This window comes from Hemitrygon akajei, chromosome 3 (genome assembly GCF_048418815.1).
Source record: "Hemitrygon akajei chromosome 3, sHemAka1.3, whole genome shotgun sequence".
Taxonomy (NCBI): Eukaryota; Metazoa; Chordata; class Chondrichthyes; order Myliobatiformes; family Dasyatidae; genus Hemitrygon; species Hemitrygon akajei.
Window position 1 is genome coordinate 122850451 of NC_133126.1, and position 23608 is coordinate 122874058.

General features: G+C 40.5%; 1 protein-coding gene across 1 annotated transcript in view; it reads right to left on the bottom strand.

The window, feature by feature from the left end:
- The window catches only part of tfa (transferrin-a), a 47637-nt gene extending 42485 nt beyond the window's left edge, over nucleotides 1–5152 (bottom strand). Inside the window, exons 1-2 of the mRNA XM_073040744.1 lie at nucleotides 4996–5152; nucleotides 1307–1458 (exon numbers count right to left, since the gene is read on the bottom strand). Coding sequence (XP_072896845.1) covers nucleotides 1307–1458; nucleotides 4996–5035 — 192 coding nt within the window. The 5' untranslated portion in view covers nucleotides 5036–5152. The remainder of the gene's footprint in view (nucleotides 1–1306; nucleotides 1459–4995) is intronic.
- Nucleotides 5153–23608: the final 18456 nt, after the last annotated feature.

Below are 23608 nucleotides of genomic sequence, written 5' to 3' on the forward strand. Positions count from 1 at the left end.
ATCTTCCCCACCTGTAAAGAATCCATTTATTCTGATTCTCTGTCTCTATGTATTAACACACTTCTTCCTATATTCCAATTACTCATATTGTGCACCAGATGTTCTCACTTTTATTATCTTTCCTGCACATAACCCTTCAAATACCCTTCCTGATCTTCTGCTTGCTCTTGTCTCCCAATAAATTGTACAGGATTACCCCTTCTCATCCCAATAGTTCATTCTCAGCTTTATTAGCATTTAAATAATTTCCACAAATTGATCAGTTTAAATAATTTCTACAAATTGATCATTGTCACCTTGCTATCAGCTGCCTCTTTCATACTCTTATCTTAGGCCATAAAATTTCAGTAAACCTCCAGATCAAAATGTAATTTCTATCTCAACAATCCTGGTTGGTGAGAAAGGAGGAGGGTTTTACGTTAACATGCCACAGTAATTTTGTTTTCTATTCTCATCATACATCCCTTACCTTCTATTTTAATGTTACTTTTTTTTCCTTAGTTGCTCCCCATTCAAACCTTTATTTGTCAAGATTATTTTATGATCCTGCTGCCATCTCACGATATTCTTAAGAGATTTCCTTTGTCCAAGTCACTTTCAAGCACAGACAGCTGTTGGAGGATTTTTTTCCCTCACTCTTAAGCATTCACTGCCTTCAAAATCTGCTATATTATTTTTCAAGGAAGAAGTAGAACTTTTGTGAAAATGGTCAAGTTCTTTGACAGGAATTCACAGTAGCATTCCAGGAAATCCACTTTGTAATGTTCTCATATCTTTGGCCAAGTTTTTGGCAACCTCTCTGGAGATGCTTACTTCTTTGGAACTTGTGTTTTACAGATACTGTATATGTACAAGATATTGCCATGGAAAATTTTCCTCAGTTAATGGCACATGAACAGTCCTAGTGATATGCTGTGGTTCTAAAATTCATCTCCATTGGCTTCAATCTGAATGTACTCAAGATCAAAGTCAGAAACATTGACCTTGTGCTGCAGCAGTGCCAGTAATAAAAGCATATAAATTCTACTGCTCCTACTTAAAGCATAACTGCTCTGAGTGTGTTGCCTTCAGCAAATGTCTTACCGACCTGGTCTATGAGAAAACTGAGCCCATGCTAGTAGTCCTGTCAAATTAGAAAGGGGGACATTCACAACAACATTTGCTGGAACACATGTATTGAATATCCAATTATTACTACTATTTCTATTTACTTATATGAGTCTTATTATTAGTTCACAGTATGTTGATAATGTGGCTATAAAATAATTGATCACAATAGTCTATGACAGAACAAAATAAAGCCCACCTTGATGGCATGCAAACATTCTTTAACATTATTCCTCCTTATGCACTGCAATGAGTCTCCTTTCATTTTATTTTTCAACTCATTGCATTTTGACTTTTCTGCTTCGCTAATTACACACCACCTGATGGAAACTTGAGCGGCACATGAAAGAGCTGGAAGAAAAAATGGAAGATTGTCAGAATTCAACTGTACATAAAGACAATTGATTTGATATGTTGGATTGGGAACACAAGGGTGAGTGTGGTAAACACAAAGTACACTGCAGATGCTGTGGTCAAATCAACACGTACAAACAAGCTGGATGAACTCAGCAGGTCGGGCAGCATCCGTTGAAATGAGCAGTCAACGTTTCGGGCTGAGATCCTTCGTCAGCACTGAAGAAGGAGGGGGCAAGGGCCCTATAAAGGAGGTGGGGGGAGGGTGGAAGGTGCCAGGTGAAAAACCAATCAGAGGAAAGATCAAGGGGTGGGGGAGAGGATAGGCAGGAGAGGTGAAGAAGGAATGTAAGGGTGAGTGTGGTGCTGCACCTGCAGCTTGCCAATTGTAGACAAGATAAGCTTTTGAGGAATCAAGTCAGTATGAAGCTGCTCTGGTACTTATGAGACTTACCAGGTTAATCATGAGCTAAGGTGTTAATTTGTGATTAGAAAGCTTTGTTCTGAACATTCAAAAATGACAGGTACTGACTTTGTTAATCCATCGTATTTTAAACAAAGGACAATATTAAGGGAGTATCACATTTAGCAGATCCTATTCTCATTTCATCAAACAAATCTTGTTGTTTGGCAGAAATAATGAGTTTTTAATGTCATTTCTGGATTAGGCTGTCAACTGAAAACTCTTATTGTCCATCCTGAGTCTAGTAGCCCTCAGTGCCTCACTTAAGGGTTTCCTTTATCCTTCTCCAATGCAGTAAATATTATGTTATAATGTAAACTCACTCAATTGCTTAGCATCAATTAGTGGCTAGGATTCTTGTACCACAAATTGTATAAACTCTTTCTGAAATTGAGACTATTTAAAAGAATATCTCCTCAGAAAAAAATAATTTTGGTGCATGGGGTTTGTAGTCTATTCCTTTAAAAGAAAAGCTGTAGAAAACTGTGATTAGTCAAAAATTACTGAAAAAATTAATTCAGTTCTACCAGCCTCAGTCAGTGTTTATGCTTCACACGATCTTTCTCCAACCTCCTCACCTCTCATCTCAAGGCCTACCATATTGTTTCCTCATAGAATTCCTAATATTCCTTTAAAAGTATCTGTTTCTTTGCCTCAACTACTAATTATTGCAGGTTCCATTACCTAACCAACTTCAAACCATTAATTATTTGCTGGGGTCTAAATGAGGGAGCACAAAATGCTCCCACTAATCTTTTTTGTTCCAGCTTCAAAGGTCATCAGCCTAAAATTACGAAATGGCAAATGGAAGTATGTCATAGCAAACTGTGGCCACAGAAAGACTCCTGTAATAGCAACTGCAATCAAACGGTGGTTTCGTTTATTTTGAATACTACCTTATCAGTTCTGTCAATTTATCAGTTATCAATTTTAAACCTAAGTCCAGAAATTAATTTAATGACTTGAGCAGGCATTAAAGACAATTTTTTGACCTTCTCTATATAATTTCAGAGCTGTTAACCCATTTAAAGTACAGATTAGTAGTTGTTAAATAGAACACACACACATAAATACATTGTATTTCTGTCACTAGTCACATCAATTTCTAGACGCAGAAAGTATAACTAAAAACTGACAAGGAACGGGTAATGATTTTGTTGTTAAATTATGATGAATTATTACTTGCCACTTTAATATTAATTACAATTTGTATTTAATTTTGAAATATTGTCAAAGAGAAAGCTTTTCTCATGTATGGATTTTCATCGGCAGACCATAACACATGGGGTCTGTGCAACGTGACGAATTATGCCTCTGATCTAAGTCTGTATGTTTTGGCAATTCTCTCTGTCTAACTGCATTTCTCTCTGTCTGCATATGCATACTGTATCTTTGTGAAACAATCTAGAATAAACCATTGGTGTATTGAACTTGAGTTTTTGCTGAGCATGAGAAGAGACCGGCACTGAAGAAACAGCCGTTTCTGAGTTTGTCACTGAAATAAATTTAATGTTGTCATTCAAAGTTATGTGCATTACAAATTTGATTATTCTCCAAGTACATTTTCCTATAATTTAGAAAAAGATAACTATAAGAGAACAAGTCATAAACAGAAGAAAGTATGCAGATGCTAGAAATCCAAAGAAACACACACAAATTGCTGCGGGAACTCAGCAGGTCAGGCAGCATCTATGGAAATGAATAAACAGTCGACATTTCAGGCCAAGACCCTTCTTCAAGACTGAAAAGGAAGGGAGGGCAGAAGTCAGAATAAAAAGCTGTGAGGAGGGCAAGGAGGCTAGCTGAAATGTGATAGGTGAAGCCAGATGAGTGGAAAAGGTAAAGAGCTGGAGAAGAAGGAATCTGATAGGACTGGAGAATAGGAAGGAGGACCAGGGGGAAGTAATAGATAGGTGATAAGAGGTAAAAGTCCAGAGTGGGGAATAGAGGAAGAGGGGAGGGAGAGGGATTTTTTTAACCAGAAGAATACATCAATATTCATGCCAACAGTTTGGAGGTGACCCAGATGGAATATAAGGTGTTACTCCTCCATTCTGAGGGTGGCTTCACCTGGTACCGGAGGACATGTCTGAATGGGAATGGGAATCAGAATTAAAATGTTTGGCCACTAGGAAGTTCCACTTTTGCCGGATAGAGCAGAGGTGCTCAATGAAGTGATCCCTCAATTTACAACAGGTCTCACCAATGTAGAGGAGTTCACATCCGGAGTACCAGACACAATAGACGACCCCAGCAGATTTGCAGGTGAAATGTTGCCTCACCTGGAAAGGCTGTTTGGGGCTATGAATGGAGTTGAGGGAGGAGGTGCATGGGCAGGTGTGGCACTTAAGCCATTTGCAGGGATAAGTGCCAGGAGGGAGATTAGAAGGTAGGGACAAATGGACAAGGGAATCCTGAAGGAAGTGATCCCTGTGGAAAGCAGAGGGGAGAGGAAAAGATGTTTTTAGTGATAGGATCCCTTTGGAGATGGCCAAATTTGCCAAGGATGATGTGTTGGATGTGGAGGTTGATGGGGTTGTAGATAAGGACAAGAGGAACTCCATCACTGTTAAGGTGGTGGGAAGATGGGTTGAGCGCTGATGTTTGGGAAATGGAGGAGATGTGGGTGAGGGTGGCATCAGTGGTGGAGAGAGGGAAACCCCATTCTTTGAAGAAGGAGGACATCTCTGATGTCCTGGAACAGAAAGCCGTGTCCTGCAAACAGATGCAGCAAAGGCAAAGAAACTGAGAAAAGGGAATCAAGTCTATTTTACACCTATTTGGAGAAAAGGCCATGATTTAATTATACTTTTCAATTATTATTCTTTCAGAGACAGTTATAATCTGCCCATTTATACCTAATGTTACTTCTAAAATTCCCAGAACATTTACCCCAAATCTTTTGTAATCAAAAGAAAATCTTAACATATTATTTGGTCTGTGCTGCTGGAAACAAAATTTTGTTTTGTTCATTTAAAAAGCAAATATTTAAATAAACATGTTATCAATGAATAATATAATTGAAGAAATAATTTCAGATAAATTCCTTCAAAACCAATGTTAATACTCACAAATAACTCCAGAAATTATAATGGTGAAAAGCAAATTCATCCTGCCAAGGTGTAGATTGACTGAATAGAGAATTCACGTTGGCTTGTCACAACCCTGTGTTAGCAGTTTGAGACAAGATTTCCGTGCTCTTTCCCTGCCTTTATACTGCCGAGAAATTGCTATGTTAGCAGAACAAGAGATAAGACTCATGTTGACTTGTTTGTATTATATTTCGCCAGTGGACCTATCTGGACTCATCCCCACATCTAACACAATCATCTAATCTTTGTTTGATCCAGAAGGATTGCAGAATGGGAACAGAGTACAAACTTAGGGAAGCCTAAGAGATATTTTTCTTCCTCCTGATAGCAGCAGGGATAGATGGCACATAAAAATAGTAGAGTCTAGCAAATCAGAGAAATTATTTTACAACATTTGGATTTCTCCTTTCCATTCTTCTCTACAGTATGAACTCTTTTCATGACAGAACATGAAAAGAGTTTATATAGAACACAGAAAAATACAGCAGAGGAACAGGCCCTTCAGCCCACAGCGTTGCGCCGAACCAGCTAAAAAGTAAATTAAAACAAAACTAATCCCTCCAACCTATACAATATCCATATCCCTCCATCTTCCTCATATTCATGTGTATCTAAACAACTCTTTAAAAGCCTCTAATGTATTTGCCTCTACCACCATACCAGGCAGTACACTCCAGGCATCCACTCTCTAAGTGAAAATTTACCCCAAATATTCCACTTTGAACCTACCCCCTCTCACCTTCAATGCATGCCTCTGATATTAGACATGTCTACCCTGGGAAAAAAGTACTCCTTGTCTACTCTGTCTATGCCCCTCATAATCTTATAAACATCCATCAGATCTCCCTCCAATCTCTGCAGCTCCAAAGAAAACAACCCAAGTTTGCCCAACTTCTCATAATAGCACATGCCCTCTAAGCCAGATGGCATCCTGGTAAACCTCTTCAGCACCTTCTCCAAAGCCTCAATGTCCTTCCTACAGTGAGGTGACTAGAACAGCTAAGGGTCTTGCCCTTAACAGTGTGCTGTCTTCTCGCATTTGCCCTACCAGGGTGCAATGGCTCACAATCATGTGAGTTAAACTCCCTCTGCCATTTTTCTGTCCATATCTGTAACTGATCTATATCATGCTGTATTTCCCACCAGTCTTCTGCACTATCCAGAACTCCACCAATCTTGGTATCATCCATAAACTTACTAACCTACCCTTCTACATTTTCATCCAGGACATTTATATACATCACAAACAGCAGAGGTCCCAGCACAGATCCTTGTGGAACTCCATTAATCACAGACCTCCAGCTCCATTAACTCCCTTCAACCACTACCCTCTGTACTCTATGGGCAAGCCAGTTCTGAATCCAAACAGCCAATTCCCTTGGACCCCATGCATCTTAGTCTTCTGGATTAGCTTCTCATAACAGACTTCATCAAATGACTTACTAAAATCCATGTAGACAACATTCACTGCCCTACCCTCATCAATCTCTCTTGTCATCTTGTCAAAAAATTCAATCAAGTTGGTAAGATACAACTTACCACACACAGAGCCATGCTGGCTCTCCCTAATAAGGCTGTGGGTTTCCAAATGCTCGTATATCTCATCCCTAAGAATTTTCTCCAACAATTCCCTACAATTGACATGAGACTCACAGGTCTATAGTTCCCAGAGTTTTCCCTTGTTCTCTTCTTAAATAGGGGTACATTAGCCACTTTCCAGTCCTCCAGGACCTCTCCTGTGCCTAGAAAAGACTGGCCAAGGCCCCAGTCTCTTGCCTCCTTCAATAACCTGGGGTAAATCCCATCAGGCCCTGGGACATCCACCTTAATACTCATTTGTTTAATTTAATCAGCTGTTCTCTGTTATAGGGTTTCCTTATTTTCAACTTTCTTTAATAATTTAAGTTCAATGTTTACTCAATCTTGCATTTAGAACAGAAGTGTAAACTCAAGGCATGTAAACTCAACCTCTCTATTTTGTATCTGCTTTATCTTCTGAAATAAGCATTCTGTAAAACTGGTCCACTAACACACAGAAAAGTAATATAATTTCTGTACTCTGATGCTTTGTATTGAAATGGGAGAATGTTTTTGAAATATCCCACATAAAGAAGGTCTTTCTATTCTATATTGTTGGGGTTATATACTTCAGATGAGCTCATGTGGCTCAAATTTGCCTTTTCAGCATTTTTTTGTTTGTTTATTGAGATACAGTGCTGAATAGGCCCTTCTGCCCTTCAAGCCTGGCAATCCCCCAATTTAATGCAAGCCCAATCATGAGACAATGACCAATTAACCTACCAACTGGTATGCCTTTGGACTGTGGGAGGAAAGTGGAGCACCCAGAGGAAACCCATGCAATCACAGGGAGAACGTAGAAACTCTTTACAGGCAGCAGCAGGAATTGAACCTAGATTGCCTGTACTGTCAAGTGCTGTGCAAACCTCTACACTACCGTTCCATCCCAATTTTTCTTTTAATCTTCATCTTTTTCATTATTCTGTTGAAAAAGATTTCTGTCACAAGTACATTTTAAAAAATTTTCCTCAGTCTCTTCACTTTGATTCCTTTTGTTGCCATCTCAGTGTTTCTCTATTCTGTGCCAAATTTCCTAGGCTTTCCCTTTTTAAAAATGGTGGGGACACTTATCTGATTCAGGCATTATCCTACAGATTAAACTCTTCTCGGGTTTCCAGCCAGGTACAGGTATCAATTTTAACTGATTTTTTTTCCTCCAAAAATACTTTATTCAGAAATATTACAAAATAAAGTTATTTACATAGAAAAAACCATTTGTTAAATCTGAGTCCTTATACAATAAATAAAGTTATTTACAATAAATTATGCATTGACTCTTTGTTCCTATTCAAATTAAAGATGTTTACAATAAAACATTCATTGACTCTCAAATTTTAGTTAAGGATTAAAGACAATAAGATAAAATTGTTAATGATAAACATCCAGGTGTTGACTCTCATTCCTTCACCGAAGTTCCTTTACGGTCTATACATTTCCAGCCACTCCTGGGGCACTATGTTGACTCATCTATCCACACCACTAATGAGGAGTATTCTCCTCTCCACCTGACCCCTCCCACTCCCGCAGGTGATGAACCTTAAACTGTGGTCCTTCCCCAACGGGCCTTCGCGGTGGCTGCACCAAGTTTGAGTGCATCCCTCAGCATGTATTCCTGCAGGTGAGAATGTGCCAGCCGGCAGCATTCAGCCACGGGCATCTCCATGTGCTGGTAGACCACCAAGTTTCGAGCTGACCAAAGAGCATCCTTCACCGAGTTGATGATCTGCCTGCAGAACCGGATGTTTGTCTCCGTGTGCGTCTCCAGGAACAGCCAATAAATCAGGGAGTCCTCAGTTACGCAGCTGCTGGGCATGAATCTTGACACCATCCCTTCCATCCTCTTCTACACCTTTTTCACAAACCCACAGTGTGCAAAGAGGTGAGTCACTGACTCCACCTCACTGCAGTCCTCCCGTGGGCAACAGGGTGTGGACATGATGTTCCAGGTGTACAGGAAGGATCTGATTGGGAGGGCCCCTCTCACCGCCAGCCAGGCAAGGTCTTGGTGCCTGTTGGTGAGGTCTGGGGATGAGGCATTTTGCCAGATGAACTGGACGGTCTGCTCAGGGAACCACCCCACTGAGTCCATCTCGTCCTTCTCCTGCAGTGCCTGCAGGATATTACGTGCCGACCACTGTCTAATGGCCCTGTGGTCAAAGGCATTGACCTGGAAGAAATTTTCTACGAAGGACAGATATGGTGGCAATGACCAGCTGACAGGGGTGTTGCGCGGGAAAGGGGCCAGACCCATCCTTCACTATCCCCCCCCCTGTTCTGCATGTAGGCGATGGTATCCCTCAGCAGGGCGAGGCTGTCTGAGATCTTCCTGCCCGGTACAGCACAGGTTTGGTCCGGGTGGATCACCTGCTCAAGAGCAGACTTGACCCTGTTGGCGATAGCCTTGGACAGGATCTTGTAGTCCACATTCAGGAGAGAGATGGGCCTCCAATTCCTAATGTCCTCCGTTTCCCCCTTCTGCTTGTAGATGAGGGTGATGATGTCTTTCCTCATGGATTCTGACATACTGCCCGCCAGAAGCATAGCGTTGTATACTTCCAGCAGGTCAGGGCCTAATCAGTTTGAATACAACTCAACCGGTAAGCCGTCGCTTCCAGGAGTCTTACTCAACTCAAAGGAATGGGCGGAGCCTGTCCAGGGTCAGTGGCTGCTCCAGACTCTCCCGCTTGCCATCGTCTAAGACCTGCGTGATAGATGACAGGAAGTTGCAAGAGGCTGTAGAGTCTGTGGCCTTTTCTCCGTACAGACCGGCATAGAAGGACCTGCAGATCCTCAGTATGTCTGTCTGCGAGGATGCGACTGAGCCATCCTCTTCCTTAAGGTTGTGGATCACAGAGCTCTCCTGTGCACCTTTTGGAAGAAGAAACGTGAACACGTCTAGTCCTGCTCCACGGTTTGAATCCTTGATCGGAAGATGATCTTGGAGGATTCAGCAGCGAGGTGCTGATATTTTAACTGATATTTCAATGACAAACTCAGCCATCTTCATCAGGGATGATGCCTGGGCATGTCTAATCCGGTGGTATTTATACCCCCATCGTCTGTACCTCATGATTGGTTAGTCCTCATCTAATCATGTTTCCGCTCTCCCACTTTGTTTACAATTGATGGTGGGATAGTGGATACCTGATTGGATGAGGCCTAACCAATCAGGAGGGATGGACGACGGGAGTATATATACCACTGGACCAGACACACCCAGGCACCATCCCTGATGAAGATGGCAGAACTTGTCATCGAAATGTCAGTTAAAATTGATACCTGTACCTGGCTGGAAGCCCAAGAAGAGTTTATTTGCCATATATGCTGGGTAACTACTAGGTCCTTTTTCATTATTTTAAAGATATTCATTCAGGATGAGGTTGACACAAGGTGCTGCCATTTGATCACTGTGAGCATGCCAGGGAACTTGATACAGTTTCTGCTCATACTTCTACAAACTCTTCTGACTGTCAAGCCCGCAAAACCAGGCACCTCCCAGTCTCCACCCAGATAACGGGAATCACCTGCCACTCATTTCCAACTCACCAGCTTCAGCCTATTTAAACCCACCTCTCATCCATAATCCTGGTTTACCTTTCAAACTAGCCAACCTCAACCAGCTGCTCCTAGCCCTTAGTTACCTTGTTGCCTGTGAGTTTAGTATCCGTCTCTCTTATTCCGTGGCCTTCGCAGTTGATGATTAAACTTATTGCTCACCACTAAGTTATATCCACTGTTCTGCTTTTAAGTCAAGCCTCCTCTACATTTCCTGGCACTACATAGAACACCAAAAGCATTTATCATATGTGAAAATATTATTCATTTTTCTGGTCTGCAAATTTAAAGACCATCTGTGGGCCTTAATCTCCAACTTTTTCCCTTGACGTTGAAGGACTCAGGACTCAAGGTAAAATATCCATTTAGTTTAGGATATTAACTGATTTTTTTTGCTAGCCAAGTAACTTTCTTGGGAGTGCAAACACGAGGAAATCTGAAGATGCTGGAAATTCAAGCAACACACATAAAATGCTGGTGGAACGCAGCAGAGAGGTTAGGTAGTATGTTAGCTCCCAAAAGGCTTGAGTCTTCTCCATCATTAGGATTCCCAAGAATATCCTCATCACAAATCTAAATTTATGGAGCATTGTATTTAATAACCATGAACCCAAAGTGTTATTAGTCAAGCGGTACAACAATAAAGTTTTAGGTGGATTTATAATGTCACATTTTTAATATATTCACAAATCTTTCACAGCCAGAAAAACTACGCATCAGAAATTAGAGTTTATATAAATAACATTAACAGAATAGAAAAACACAAATCTGCAGTTCCAATCAATTACAAAATTACATCTCTTGTTTATGAAATCAGGCCAGTTTGATCTGGAAACTTATTTCAGAACTTAAAAAAATGAGAAAAACACACTATTCCTTTAAGTCACTTTCCACCATAAAAAAGTAATATAAAAGAATATGCCTTGCGAAAAAAAATCCTGATGTTTTAACCAATGTGAATCATTTTAACCAGGGTGAATCATAGTTTATACTGACTATCAAATATTTACTGATGCATTGCAGACTCCATGCTTTCTGGTTTTGCAATATTTATTGAGCTATATTGACCTTGCGACAGCTGTAAAGTTGCAACAACCTGTGATAAAAGCTTCTGGATTTCTCTTTCTGATTCTTGTAATTCTTTTGCAAGACTTACCACAGTCATGTTAACTATTTGTTTCCTCATTGTTGCAAGAACATTTTAAGTATTATTAATTGGAAAAGATAAATATTAGATATGAGGGTTAGCAACAGGTACTCATAGTTCACATATGCATGAACATGTAAATTCTGAACAAGCTCTCTGCTACTCCACAATAAGCATCTTTATGTTTAGAGACGCAATCTAAATTGTCTCTCAAATGTCACTAATACAGGTAATCAGTTCAGATTCATTCATTTATTTATCACACTTGCATAGAAACATAGTGAAATGTGCTGTTTGCATTAACAATCAGCACAATTTAAGGATGTGCTGGGGGCACACATTCCTGCACCAACACAGCACGCCCACAATGCCCAGCAGAGCAACACAGAACACAGCAAACAACAAAGGCAAAACAACCCCTTTTCCTCCTACCCCTCCACCCACCCAAACGCAGGCCCTTGGGCCTCTATCAGATTCATGGACAATGGACTGCAAACTTCCCCGTTGAACGTCAAACTGGAAGATCCAGGGTTCCAACTTCTCAACTTCCGATGAAACTTTTCTCTTCGATCTTCAGTACCGACTCCAGGTCCAGCTGATGAATGGACCCTGAACTCTAGGCCTTGGGCTCTGAGCTTGCCGACTCACATTCCTAAGGGATCACTGTCTCTCGTCCCTCCAGCTCACGTGGACATGCAATCCCAGGACTCACTGACCTAGGGGAATTTGCTGACCACCTGCCCACACCTTCACTGGCCCCCGTCCACAACACTTTCCAGCCCGACATCCACGGATACCCTTTGCCAGTCTTCGTGAACAGAATCGGGTCTAAGACTCCGGATGCCCTTTGATCCCTGTCCACATCACTGGCTTTCAAGCACAGAGTAGAGGCCTGGACTCCAGATGTCCTTTGTCATTCATCTATGTTGCTGGCATTCAAAGACAGAGCAGGGGCCAAGACTCTGCCCAGATCTCTAACTCCTCTACATCCCTGTCCCTAAATTCTAATCTGACCTCTAACACATCCCTCTGAACTTCAGAAAGAACTAATCTGAGCCACGACCTCTATGGAGACTGAAACTCAATGCCAACTTGACTGGAAGTTCTAGATTAGGTACAGCAATATATGGAGTTCTTTCCAAACTCACCCAACAAGTTCTTAAAAATGAAAAGACTGAGAGAGGCTTGAAATCTGAAATATAAAAAGAAAATGCTAGAATCATCCAGCAAGCCAGGCAACATCTGTGGGAAGCAAAACAGAGTTGATGGTGCTGGATGAAGACTCTTCATTGCAACCGGGAAAGACAAAAACAAACTAGTAGAAAAACTACTTTCTTTTTTGGTTGTAATTATGTTTTGTCACTCCAAAACATAAAACTAATCAAAAGAAAAACATGGAGCCGGGAATAAATGTGTAGATTTTGTTTTATTGTAGCCAGACACGCACTTATGATGTGGTGGCGTGATGACGTATGCCATTCACATACCTTTACATATAACCTGCAATGAATTTTTTAAACAAACAATATTTAATCAAACACTATATTTACAATATTACAATATTAAATACAAAACAGTAATGACCTGAAATATTAAATCAGTTTCTCTTTCCACAAACACTGCCTGACCTGAGTGTTTCTGGCATTCTCCATTTTTATCTTGTAACAAATGAACTCATTAGGTATTAACCCCTGCATTTGACCACGAATTATTTTGGATTTTTTGAAAAGTTCACAAATGTCATGATTATCAGCTAGTTTTGGATATTCAACTCTTTCTTCCCACTACTTGTGTTTAGCTTACAGTTTATTGCAAGACAACCTACAGAGGCCTGCAGATATGTTATCTTTCCACTTGAGATGTAGCAATGTTTCCTGTCCAAAATTGCAAAAGGGGTGTCACTTGTTTATTGGAGGAAATATGAGGATAGCACAGGAATATCACCTTTGAGATTGAAGATCAGCCATGATCTTTCTGAATGGCATAGAAGACCCGAGGAAGCAAGCTGGCTAGAAATCACATTGAACAGTTTTTTTAAGTAATTTGTTCTGGATTATTTTATAACAATCCTGAAATTTCCCTCTGCACTTCTTGTTAGGATCCAAGCTAGCATATTTGACATGTTCTCAACATCAGACACACAGTTAATAATGAAACACATAATGCAACTTAATTTTTTGGTAGATCATAGAAGTGCAGGCCCTTCAACCCATGATGCTGTGCCAACCTTTTAACCTACTCCAAGATCAATGTACGTTTCCTTTCTGCATAACTCTCTATTTTTTGCCTGCATGTTTATCTAATAGTCTCTTAAATATCCTAATGCATCTGCTTCTAATACCACCCCTAGAAGTACATTCCTTGTAGACACCACTCTTGCATAAAAACAACCTGCCTCTGATATCCTCCTTTACTTTCCCCCAATCACCTTAAAAGATGCCCTCTAATATTAGCCATTTGCACCCTGGGGAAAAGGTGCTGGCCATCCACTCTATCAAAGCATCTCATTATCTCACACACCTCTATCAAGTCAAGTCTCATCCTCCATCACTCCAAAGAGAAAAGCCCTACGTTGCTCAACGTTTCCTCACAAGCCATGCCCTCCAATCCTGGCAGCACCCCGGCAAATCTCCTCCGTGCCCTCTCTGAAGCTTACACATCCTTCCATGCTGAGGTGACCAGAACTGAACACAATACTCCAAATATGGTGTAACCAGAGTTCTAAAATAAATTGGAGTGCCCAGTTCTAGCAAACGAATGTCATTTTGATAGCCGCAGAAAGTGCAGTTTTCCATTTGCTCTGGGTTCCATTAAGGAGTAAACTATCTAATAACAGGAATCCCAGGTAACCTTCAAAGATGCCCCAAGGCTCTGTCCATGCTTTCTGTAAAGTGTTCAGAGTCATTTCCTACTACTACTTAGCTTTCTGTTTAAAATATAAAACAATTACTATTCACCAAGGCTATCTCAGTGGCCATACTACTCAACATCCCTTGAATAACAACATAAAGCAAGTTGTAGCATGTAAACATGAGGAAATCTGCAGATGCTGAAAATTCAAGCAACACACACAAAATGCTGCAGATCAAGCAGCATCTATAGGGAGAAGCGCTGTCGACGTTTCGGGCCAAGACCTGACGAAGTTTGAGGATTCAGGTAGAAGTAGTATACAAACTCTCAAAGCTGAAGACCATTTCTTTCTAAAGCAGCAAAGAGCTGTGATGTTATCTTAATTTGTCAGGGGAACAATGGAGCATACCTTATAATAGCCTGCTGGAATTTTCAAGAGTTCCTTATCCACAGAGCTCAATGTCCCAGCAGAAAGTTTTGGACCTTAAGTGGATAGACTTAATTAGCAACATTAATCTGAGTTAGCACATCTGGACTAGCAAAATGATGGAATCCAGATCCAAAAACAAATTCAAATACAGTGGACTAATTCTGGTTAATTGCGACCAGTACATTTTGGTCCATTTAAGTGGCTGCCCCAATTAGCCGAAATTTCATGGAAATTGTTAAAAGGGTATAAAAAAGACAAACTACCATTTAACTGAGTAGCAGGTTATGTATCTATATGAAATACAGAATAAAGGAAAACATTGACAATATAACTACAGTACTATAAAACTATAGTTCCTAATAATTATAGACGGGTGAATTTATACAGTGTACGCTACTGTGTTCTTTTGATTAACTGCAAATGAACAAAATCAGCACAGACACCCTAGTGTAGAGAATAGATTGTCTTCATACTCCGCTTTTGACAATTAAACCTCCCAAATGTTCATTTTCATTGTAACATTTAGAATTATACATTAAAATTCTTCGTAGTTCCTAACTTCTAAGTCATATGATTTTCACTCCTGGCCACCTCTCTTGCTCCAAGCCTGAATGTTTGAAACTGCAGTGAGCAAAACAGTTCTGAATTGTCTTACTGCTCATTTCTCACCAACTTTTAGAGACAACAGTCATGTGATTTGAACACAAACACATATAACTGATGCTATTTAAAGACTATTCTCTAACCCTGGCTGTAGTGTCTAACAGCTACACAGTGCACGCGACTGATGCTAGTTAGAAACTGTTCGGCAACAGCCTCCTGACCAATTAAGTGGCAGTGTCCCAAATAAATGAAGGGAATCCTGGCTATTTTCTCAAATTATTTTTCTTCTTTAAGAGTTGTCACAAATAAGTGGCTTCCCCCTATTAATCATTGGCCTAATTAAACAAAATCCACTGAAAATGCAAAATACTGCATTACTTCATCTAGAAAATATTCTTTTCAGTTCCCGTCTAATTATTAGATTAAATTTCTCTCCAAAATCACATTTGTATTATAATATATCTCTGTAACAACTGTTCTTTCATTTGGTCTGATCACCTGCAAGATCCCAACAAGTAGATACGAGCAAATCCCCCCGGCCCCAACCAACTTGACTTCATCTGTCACCTTCCAGTTTGACCTCCTTCTGCTCCCCCCACCTTCTTACCCTGGCATCTTCTGATGAAGGGTATCGGACCAAAACATCAACTGTTTATTCATTTCCATAGACACCGGTTTTGCTGGCCGGTGGTGCCGCGGCATCTGCACCAGACTTCGAGGCAAATGGTCCCGAGTCTCAGGTTTGAATCCGACTGGCTCTTTGCAAGTTTTCCATCCGTGCTGGGTTGAGTGTCTAACTAGCAACTCAGCCTTGTAGAAAACAGACAAATGCTAAAGGTTGCCGCCTGATGCGCCGCAAGGCGTGGAGAGGAACAACAATAAATGCTGGCAGATCTGTTGAGTTCCTCCAGCATTTTGTGAATGGTGGAACAGATTCAATTGGCCAAACAGCCTTCTTGAAACTTATTGAGATAATCAAGAGATGACTGAAACCTACGTGAACAGCACGGTCATGCAAATGAAACAATGCATAAGATTACCCCATTTAGCAAAATTAAACAAATAAGTTGTAAACTATCTGGATTCTGAGATGTTCATGGGGAAGAACACTACAATGTGGTGTTAGCTAAATTTAGTTTATCATTTGAATATTCATAATGTTTCAGTAAGGACCTTATGATCCTTTTAAGATTTACTTTTTATAATTTGTACACATTTCAGTTAACCATAAGACATTGGACAAGAATTAAACCATTTGCCCCATTATGGCTGATCCATTTTTCCTCTCAACCTCATTTTCCTGCCTTTTTCCTATAACCTTTCATGTCCTGACTTTCAAGAAACTATCAACCTCCACCTTAAATACACCCAATGACCTGTCCCCCATAATTGCCTATAGTAGTGAATTCCACAGATTCACCACCCTCTGGCATAAGAAATTCCTCCTCATCTTCATTCTAATGGATGTCCCTCTATTCTGAGGCCGTGTCCTCTGGTCCTAGACTCACCCACCATAGGAGACACCCTCTCCACATCCACTCTATCTAGGCCTTTCTAAATTTGATAGGTTTCAATGAGATGCCCCCTCATTTTTCCAAGTTCTAATGAGTACAGGCCCAGAGCCATCCAATGCTCCTCATACAATAACCCTTTTTTCCCAGAATCATTCTCGTAAACCTCCTCTAAACCTTGTCCAATGTCAGCTAATCCTTTTTTAGATAAGGGGCCCAGTTTTACTCACAGTACTCCAAATGAGGTCTTACCAGTGCTTTATAAAGCCTCAGTATTACATACTTGCTTTTATATTCTAGTCCTCTTGAAAAGAGTGTTAACATTGCATTTGCCTTCCTCACCCCATTTAGGAAAAAGCCTATACTTTTATTCCTTCCACCAAAGTGCAGGACCATACACTTCCCAACACTGTATTCCATTTGTTACTTCTTTGCCTATTCTCGTAATTTGTCTAAGTCTTTTTGCAGACTCCCTGCTTCCTCAACTTACCTGCCCCTCCACCTAGCTTCATATCATCCACAAACTTGGCCACAGAGCCATCAATTCTATCATCCAAATCACTGATATAAAACCTTAAAAGCGGTCCCAACACAAACTGCTGCAGAACATTTTCTGTTTTTCGGTGTTTCCCTTCTTGTGGCCAATTGCGGGTGGATGATCTGTTAATTTTTGTGTGTAAGAGTGGGGTTTGGGCATTTGCTGCTACTCTTGCTGTTCTTTTCTGCGAGTGAGAGTGTCAGAGATTGGGGATTATTATGTATAGGGGGTCGGTAATTATTATTATGGCTGTTTTTTGCTGTGAGGAGGGGGAATTTTGGGGTCTGCGAGTTTTGTTTCTTTTCTTTTTCGTGCGGGGGGAGTTGATGTCTTTTCTTTCATCAACACCCATGGTCTTTCTGTATTTAATGGCTATCTTGAGAAGACAAATATCAGAGTTATATTGTACATGCATACTTTGACATTAAAATGAACCTTTGAACACCACTTATCACCAGAGGCCAACCAGATAAGCTTCCTTTTATTCCCACCCTTTGCCTCCTGCCAATCAGCCAATCTTCCTTCCATGCTATTTTTTCCTGTAATACCATGTGCTCTTATCTTAAGTAGCCTCATGTGGTACCTTGTCAAAAGTCTTCTGAAAACCCAAATACACAACATCCACTGATTCTCCTCTGTCTATACCACTTGTTATTTCCTCAAAATATCCCAACAGATTTGACAGGCAAATTTTTGCCATAAGGAAACCATGCTGACTTTGGCCTATTTGATCATATGCCTCCAAGCGCCATGAGACTTCATCCTTAATAATCCACTCCAACATCTTTCCATGTTGGTCATGCTAACTGGCCTATAATTTATTTTCTTTTGCCTCCCTCCACTCTTGAAGAGTAGAGTGACACTTGCAATCTTTCAGTTCTCCGGAACCATGCCAGAACCTAGTGATTTTTAGAAGATCATTACTAATGCCCCACAATCTCTTCAGCTATTCCTTTCAGAACCCTGTGGTGTAGTCTTTCTGGGGCAGAACTACGAAGGTATGTAACAGCGACTCTTTCGAGCTCATCTGTGGAAACAGCTTTAATTTCTAACTTTGATGTCTCCTTTTTCTTTTTAAGGATGGATGGAGTTCTGTCGGAGACCCTGACATGGAGTTACACTCAGACTTCAGTTCTTTGCTGTGGTGGAACCTGCTCCTGGGGACTCACAACTAGCCACTTTTCGATATCCCAAGGACATAGCCTAGAAGGCAAGCACATCTTTGGGGTTCTGAAGCTTTGCAGTCCTGTGGACAAGTCGAGTCTATATCAGTGTTGCCGATGAAGTGTTGCAGGAGAAAATGGAACATCGGGAACAGTGGATCAGCTGTCAGGGGCTCAGTACTCGGTGAATCACACATGGTCTCGGTCAGTCTCTCCCTCTCGTTGGTGGGGGAGAGTTTGTTGCCAATTCTCCAATCAGAGAACTCAGGAAAAAATACCTCGCAGCACATTTTATCATCACAAATCAGCAAGTTTATGTCTCCCCTCTCACTGCCCCTTTATTAAGGAGAGAGAGAGCATGTCGTTTGCCGAATTGTCGGATGAACAATTTTTGGTGTACTACAGATCTTGGTCTTTCTTGGGGGCTTTGTTATTGCTTGCTTGGTGGGTGGAGGGTGCTGATGCTTTCTGCTGAATTAAGTGTCCCCTTCCAATCAGCTTTGGCCAACTCCTCTCTCATGCCTCTATAATATCCTTTACTCCACTGTAACACTGATACATCTGACTTCCTCTCAAGTTGCAGGGTGAATTCTATCATATTATGATCACTGTCTCCTAAGGGTACCTTTACCTTAAGCTCTCTAAACAATTTGGGTTCATTGCACAACACCCAATCCAGAACAGCCTTTCCCCTAGTGGGCTCAGCCACAAGATGCTCTAAAAGGCGTTATACATTATTTTTATCTTAAGATCCAAGATCACCACCAACCTGATTTTCCCAATCTATCTATATATTGAAATCCTCCATGACTATCATAACATTGCCCTTTTTACATGCCTTTTCTATCTCCCATTTTAATTTCCAGCCCACATCCTGGCTACTGTACAGTAACTCATATTAGGGTCTTTTTACCCTTGCAGTTTCTTAACTCTACCCGAAAAGATTCTATATCTTCTGATCCAATGTCAGCTGTTAACAGTGATTATATACAAGTTGTGTCACTGTACAAGCCAAAATGAGCATGGATTCTGTACACACATGATGACTTTCCATTGCCGGTTAGTGAACAGTAACTTTTGATTTTCCCTCTGTATCTCACTCATCACTTGCTTGTCCAGGAATCTAGATATCAACTACAATTCACACTTACTGCTTCTCCAGCACTGTCCAAAGAATTGCAGGTCTTGCTATACCTCAGCCCCCAGATTGGACACCACAATGTAGTTTATTTCAGGGTTCTTCTACTTGTAGTCATTGAGATATCTGCTATTCTATATGCAGAGATCCAGTGTGGAGATCAAGATTGCATCCATTTTTCTGGCCTGAAGATCAGTTCAGTTGTTGTCACTGATTTGTGATTTGTATCATAGTCCACAGCTCAATGCTCATGATATCATATAGGTTACAGATGCTCTATACATGAGAAAGTGACTTTGTAGACTTTAACTATTGTAAACATAAGAGATTCTGCAGATGCTAGAAATCTAGGGTAAAACACACAAAATGCTGAAGGAACTCAGCAGGTCAGGCAACATCTATGGCAAAGAATAAAAAGTCAACATTTCATGATAAATGAATCCTGATGAAGGATTTATTCATTTCTATGGACTTTAAATATCTCTGACTATGCTACTCATCCAATTATTTTTCAATATCTACACAACAAAGGGACTGAGGAGATAATCATTCCACATGTGATAATATGACTCAAGGAATTATAATTACTCCATTGGTTTTGTATATCCATCGAAGAAGAGTACATCTCTGGACAGGCATTCAGCCCACAACGCTAGATGCCAATTTATACTAAATGTCCTCTTACTGAGTAGCACCCATGTCCCTCCACTCTCTTTATAGACGTGCATCTAAGAAAAAGTCTTTTACACTCCATCAAAATGCCAGTTTCCACTATTACCCCTAGTGGCCCATTCTAGGCTCAAACACCTTAGACACATTTGTCCCTATCAACAGCTCTATTTCCAACTCTTTGCATAAGAAACTTGTCTCTCATCCCCCCCAATCCCAAAAGCATGTCCTCTGATGTTTGACATTTCCACCCTGAGGAAAAGAATTTGACTTCCTGTCTGAGCACCTTCCTGTATTAAGGACAACTATATCTCACTCATTCAACGACCAAGGCACTACACTAAAAGCCTCCTCAAAAATGCTCTCCCACCGCAAACTGGAAGCTTTCAATCTATAAAAGATTCTCTGATATAATGCATTGGCAAAAGATTGCTTAACCAGATCCATTATTGTTGACTTTCAGAAGCTGTGACTAATGAGCATTGAGGCTATTGAAGCATAGATTCAAAAGAGTGTACTGCTGAGATCAGTAATTATTAATCACCACCAACAGACCCTCTCATTCATCAAATGTTGATGATCAACTATGACTAAATTCACTTGTAATTATTGATACCATCAAAAAACATAATGTTCATTAAAGTACATAGGTTCCACTCCTGTCTCAATTATTACTTTCTTAACAGCACTAAAACGGCTAGCTTTCCATGATCTGAGACAAGGGTCCTTTCAAATCATTGAAAACCTCTAAAGTTGAAGGTTGTCAACTCCAAATACCACAATGACAGATTTCAAAAAGTCCTTATGAAGCCTAGTAAACACTTTTGAGTTTCTCAGATGGAATATCCAAAATAAACAAAACATCTATGTTTTGAGCAATGATAAATTCTGAAAAACAGATTTTGCTGCTTGGATATACTATCATTTGTATGCCTTGTCTGAAAAGTATTATTTCCTTTATCAGGAAACATATTAACCTTTTAGTGACCAGTGAGTACCAGACTGCAATCAGTAAGAATAGGCACCTCTGCCACAATTATTTTCTATATTGGTGTCCAATAAGGCAATATCCTCAGCCCCATATTCTACTCCCTGAGTGGCTAGATTCTGCTTTAACTCCATCTACAAATTTGCAAAAGAAATCAGCCATAGCAGCTTAAATAATAGGGAGTCAGCATACAGGGAAGGGGATAGAGAGCCAAGTAACATGATGTCATAACAACTACTTTTCCTCAACATCAGTAAAACAAAAGAGATGGTCATTGACTTTAGGAAGGGGGCAGTGCACATGCTCCTGTCTACACCAATATTGCTGAGGTCAAGAGGGCTGAGGGCTTCAAGTTCCTAGAATGAACTGTTCAATTGATACAACCATGCAGGCCCTCGTGGCTAAAGGGATCGGGGGTATGGAGAGAAAGCAGGTACAGGGTTCTGAGTTGGATGATCAGCCATGATCATACTGAATGGCGGTGCAGGTTCGAAGGGCCGAATGGCCTACTCCTGCACCTATTTTCTATGTTTCTATGTCATGGCCAATAAAAATCATCAGTACCTCTTCGTTCTCAAGCTAAAGAAATTTGGCTTGGCCCCTTTGACGCACACCAATTTTTAATTAATGCACCATAGACAGCATCCTAACTGGGTGCATCGCAGCTTGGTATGGCAACTGTGTTGCCTATGACCACAACAAAAATACAGAGAGCTGTAGATAAAGCTCAGCATATCAGGGACACCGGCCTCTTCTTAACAGGCTCTGTCTACAATTCTCACTGCCCTAGTAAAGTAGCCAGCAGTCAAAAACCCAACCCACTGCAAACATCCTCTTGTCTCCCACCTCCCATAGGCTGTAGATACAAATTCCTGCAAGTATGTACCACCAGCTCAAGGACAGCTTCTAGTGTGCTGTTAAAAGGCTATTGAACAGTTCCTTACTTCAACGAAGACAGACTCTTGACTTCACAACATTCTTCATTATAGCTTTGCATCTTATTGTCTACGTGCACTATACTTTCTCTGTAACAGTAGCATTTTATTCTCCATTCTGTTATTGCTTTTACCTTGCACAACCTTAGTGTACTGCTGCAATGCAAGACAAGATTTTCACTGTACTTTGGTATATATGAAAATAATAAACTAATTTACCAATTTCACCAGTGACATTTAGGAATTAATGTATTTTAAATGTGATATTGCTTGCAAAAGAATAGGTTAGTATTCTGCAATTACTGCAGGTTTGTTCATCAGTACGTATGTGCAGTATAAATGGACATAAATGGAGTTAATGAGTCCAGAATAAACGACAGCAACACAGAAACTGAAGTGTATCAGTGGTGCATTCAATAAAAGATATTATGTTGTTTGACTTCGTCATTTGCAATTATGTATGCAATTTTATATCCTTCATTCTAACAAGGAATAATCCAAGAAACTGCACAGTATCTTCTACTGTGGAATACCAGCAGCAAGACCATAAAAGGCTTTGTTTTTTTCGATTATCATTTCACGGGCAAGCAGTAAATTAAATAAGAACTGGTATGTTCAAATAAATATGAACATATTGACGAGTAGCCCATTATCCAGGATACAATGGAAGTGCCAACCTGCATTGAATAGAAGAAAACCTCCATTCAACGAAGGCTGCCACTTCCATTATATCCTGGATAATGGACGACCTGACTGGCAGCTCTGAGCGGCTTCAGAGCTGTGTATCAGACATTGCTATAAGCCGCACTGGGATCCTACATGAGGACTGTTTTGGCTCCCTTCCTGTTTACCCAGTATACCGCAGACTCTAGATACAACACTGAGTCACGTCATCTGCAGAGATTTTCTGATGACTCAGCAATAGTTGGGTGTATTTGGGGAGGACAGGAGGATGAATTCAGGTTTGGAGTCATGCTATGTGAAGTCTCAGTCTGGGATAGCTGGTGGTGTAGTAAATGTTAACATATTGTCTGGCAGTCCCAGAAACATAATACTTTTTCATCTCCGTCCCAGCTTTGGGTCCATTTTATCCAGACTCATACCTTCTCACTACAATGAAGTTAACATTCTTTCAGTTTTAGTTGCATATTGTTGCTTCCTCTTCTCTATCACTAACATGAAACTTTAAGATACAATTATCACTCATACCCAAATATTCTCCAACAGACACCTCACTTTCCAGCAGCAGAACCAGCATCCTTCCTAGCTGGACTGAGAACATACCAGTCAAGAGAGTTCTGAACAAATGTCAGAAATTCTTTCCCCTTCATTCTGCTCACTATTGCTCAAATTTGATATTTGAAGAATTAAAATGCCATTATATCAGCACAGAGGTAGTGGAGGGAAGAGAAAGACAGACTTCCTGTAAAGAATCCCAGGGTTAGGCTCCACCCAGCCTGTGGACCTTTCTGATATTGGATCAACAA